This window comes from Spea bombifrons, chromosome 3 (genome assembly GCF_027358695.1).
Source record: "Spea bombifrons isolate aSpeBom1 chromosome 3, aSpeBom1.2.pri, whole genome shotgun sequence".
NCBI classification, from domain to species: domain Eukaryota; kingdom Metazoa; phylum Chordata; class Amphibia; order Anura; family Pelobatidae; genus Spea; species Spea bombifrons.
Genome location: NC_071089.1, coordinates 23278707 through 23282561, shown reverse-complemented (window position 1 = coordinate 23282561; position 3855 = coordinate 23278707). Strand labels below are relative to the sequence as shown.

Sequence of the window (3855 nt, the reverse complement as noted above, 5' to 3'; positions counted from 1 at the left end):
CTGCTACTTTTTTAAATTTAGTAATATAGTGTTAAATTGGTAACCCCACCAGCCTTTTAGGGTTAAATTACTTACTAACAGCACAAGGGAATTAAGCCCTTCTAAATGTGGCCGGCCATAGGAGACCCATAGCCAGAGTAGTGCATGACCTGTTCGTAGGTTTTTAAGTCCATTCTATTTAATTTTGTGGCCACAATTAAAAGCAAAATAAATGTATTATATATAGATATATATATTATATATAGTATTATATATTTTGTAATTTTATATATATACATGTGTATATATATATAATATATATATATATATATTATATATATATATATATATATATATATATATATATATATATATTATATATGTATATTTCCAATGTAGCTGATTATCTAGAAATCCCTTCTAGCCCCATACAGGAGCTGTATTGGTGTGGAGGCATTATGTTCTTCTTTGTAGGATATTTTCTGCAAATGGTACCATCTTAAACTAAAAAGGAATAAAGTTAACCTAAAATGTCCAAAGGGAAGGGAGAGAAACAGGTGCAGTAGAAACAGGAGAGTCAAATAAATGCTACTCCCCCTGTATTAGTATTGTGAGTTTAACGTATAGATCAAGGGTTTCTTAAGAATACTTTTAAGTGTCAGAAGTATCGGAGAAGTGTGAAAAACTGATCTGATCGTACTAAAGTGAACTAGTTTTATACCGTAACACGATCACTGTTACCAGTTACTTTTTTTAAAAACAGTAAGTTCTGACATTTTTCATTCACTTAGAAAAAAACATTTTTTCTTTAAATTAAGTACAAAATCGAACGGAAAAATAAATCCAAATGAAATGCCAATACGATTTTAATAGAGATTGTTAAAAATCCGGCAGCGTGCTACCGGAATACACAGTCATAAATAAAGTATACAGAAACCATAAATTAATCCGTTTCAAGCATTTTACTTTCAAAAAAAACGAAACAAAAATAAAAAAAATCAAGATTATTTTCAATTACACCAATAAGTTCCGCTTCTTTTTTTACAATATGGATATTATATACTTTGGGTCCATAAGTAGAAACTACAGGTTTTACACAGAAATATTAGGAATCCGTCACTTTCACAAAAAATATATCCGATGAAACAAACAAGAAACACAAAGGGATTCAGACATTAACCAAACTGACATCTAAAGGGAAAACATTCGAGGGTTTTGGTGCCGATGGGATTTAGGCGAAAAGGTTGCAGCACCCATGGCTCTCAAAGGGTTAAGGAACATTTCAGACACATACTATTTTGGAATTATTATTATTATAATATATACATCCAGCAAGAAAAAGTCCATTGCCTTGTAGGTTTAGGATGAGTTCATTATGGGTCTGGAATACACACCTTGATAGTATGAAGTGTCACCTGAGATTGGTGAGGATTCTAATCCATTTTTGTTCGTTACTGTGCTCATGGCTAAACTGCCGGCCATAGGAGACCCATAGCCAGAGTAGTGCATGACCTGTTCGTAGGTTTTTAAGTCCATTTTATGTTGGTGGTGGTGACTGTGGTGATGGTGATGGTGGTGCTGTTGCTCGGAGGACATTAGGTTGTTGATGGAGAAGGGATGATTGAAAGAATAATGGTGTTCTGGTTTGAGGTGGGATTGAGCGTCATGGGACAGGATTGAATGGTGCTGGGAGAGCAGGTGTTGGGCTTGAGAGACAGGAGATGCCGTATGGTCTGGGCTCAAGCCTTGACTTGACTTCATGTCTACTAATGACCTCTTCTGCTCCTGGCACGGAGATGAGCTGGAATGGGGAGATTCGTTTCCTCCAGAGCTCTCTGAGCTGCTGTTGGTGGCCGCAGACCCCACGCTAGATCCCCCTTCAGATAGTTTTTTGCTACCTCCTTCTCGTGGGTTATGTTTCTTTTCGCACTTGAAGCGCTTCTGTCGCCTCAGGTAACAGCCATTCTCAAACATGTTTCCAGAGTCAGGGTGGAGAGTCCAAAAAGAGCCTTTTCCAGGTTTATCTGGAGACCTGGGCACCTTAAGAAAACAGTCATTAAATGACAAAGAGTGGCGTATTGAGTTCTGCCAGCGTTGCTGGTTCTGCCTATAGAATGGAAAGAGGTCCATGATCCACTGGTAGATCTCACTCAAAGTAAGCATCTTATTAGGGGACTGCTGAATTGCCATCGTAATGAGCGAAATGTAGGAATAAGGAGGCTTCGCATGGGTGTAACTTCTCCGGTAGGTCTTGGGATCCCTGGATCTGTTAATATTAGACTGTCCGTATATAGGGCTCATTGAATTGATATTAGAGTATGGCGCCAGGGCATTCATTGAAGTCGTTTGTGCGCTCATGGGGCTCATGTTTGGGCTCAGATGACTTGCCATACTGGCAACCCCTGTACCCATTCCCGTCATGCCACCTGTGCCAGGTGACATCCCGGTTAGAGAGGGGCTCATTCCCGTGTTCACATATGACATGTTCATAGAGCTTGCTGTCATATTAGCTGTGGTGCTCATTGCCGACATGGTCATGTAAGTATTCATGGAGTTCATGCTTAGTCCAGGATTCATATTGCCGACTGAAGAATAGCTCTGTAAAATATAAAAAATGTATATATGTAGATATTACGACTTAATATTATCAAGTGAAACATGAAACACATACATTCAGAGAATTAGAATGCGCACAATAACCTAAGAGTCCAGGCTACAAGTGTACAGGTTTTCTATTATCTATTGGGTAAAAGCTTTCAGGAAAAAATAAAATAATCATTAAATTGAATAGAAATCCTGGGTCAACGATCACTCAGATTATTTTTTAATTAAAATTGTGTATAACTATGAATAATATTCCTGGTTTTATTCTAAATCTGCATACAATAATGTAAACATTTTAAAATTAGCAATTTGGATCAAAATCAAATTTACACGCAAAGGAAAACAGGATTCAGATAAATATTGACTTTTGTTTTCTACCTCTGTGTCACTGATATGTACCCACTGATACTGGTTTTGTTGATTTAATTGCAAAAACAACATTGCCAAATACTAGGTGAACCATAACAGAGATTTATTTTTTTAATACCTTTACAAGAAAAATTGGAAAAATATTCCAGAATCACACAAGCAGGTAAGTAGACACCGGTCACTGCTATAAAGTGTCATCTTGTTGACAATTTCTACTTATCAGATGAAAATGTCACTTTTAAATACAATCTGGTTCTCCAGAAAGTTTGATTAGCTGTTATATTTACCATGAGAAACTTTTTTTCTCCCTCTCTCCAGTCTTCTCCCCCCCCCCTCCCATCCTATGCCAAACATAACTTTGTTGGGATAGTGTGTGGTTCAGACATCGAAGAGGATTTGGAGGCGCCACAAGTCAATATTTGATCACAAAGTTAATATTATCCCAAGACTAACAGTGTGGTATAAAGAGACAGAATGCGAGAAAGATGACATGAATTAGAAGGAGCATGTCTTACCTCTGGTTCTGCATAGTAGCTGCTCCAGTCTGAGTGATCGTGTCCTTCCATTTTCACAGCTCCAAGCATACTGGAAGCAGAGTGCATGGCAGTTTAAAATTTAACAGCCACAACACAACTACGACAGAGATAGCAACAAAAAGAGAGAGGGAGAGAGAGAGAGAGGAAACCCTCCCTCTCTAGAACTCCCTCTCTGTAACTAGGAGGGGGAAGTAGGAGAGAGATCTGAAGGTTTGCTAGAGTTGGCCACAGCTGATCAGGACTCTGGCTGCTGCAGTCAGAGCTGAGTGAGCTGGGGTTTTGAGGGAAGGACAATGGAGACTGAATGAGTGAGAGGTGCTGGTAAAACCTCAGGGTGATGATGATGGTGATGATGATAAGAGTGCTG

The 3855-nt window shown here is 38.4% G+C and overlaps 1 protein-coding gene across 1 annotated transcript; it reads right to left on the bottom strand.

Moving 5' to 3' along the window:
- Positions 1-821: 821 nt before the first annotated feature.
- Positions 822-3649, bottom strand: FOXA2 (forkhead box A2). Its single transcript, XM_053460734.1, has 2 exons — positions 3468-3649; positions 822-2577 (listed from the first exon to the last, which is right to left on the bottom strand). The coding sequence occupies exons 1-2, from the start codon at positions 3552-3554 to the stop codon at positions 1339-1341; spliced, it is 1326 nt and encodes a 441-aa protein (XP_053316709.1). The 5' UTR covers positions 3555-3649; the 3' UTR covers positions 822-1338.
- Positions 3650-3855: the final 206 nt, after the last annotated feature.

What these genes read in the sequence shown, in the direction of transcription:
- FOXA2 (XM_053460734.1), bottom strand. Translation starts at nt 3,554, where the DNA reads ATGCACTCTGCTTCCAGTATGCTTGGAGCTGTGAAAATGGAAGGACAC. An exon ending in GCTACTATGCAGAACCAGAG is followed by an intron (nt 2,578 to 3,467) that starts GTAAGACATGCT and finishes TATATTTTACAG; the next exon opens with AGCTATTCTTCAGTCGGCAA.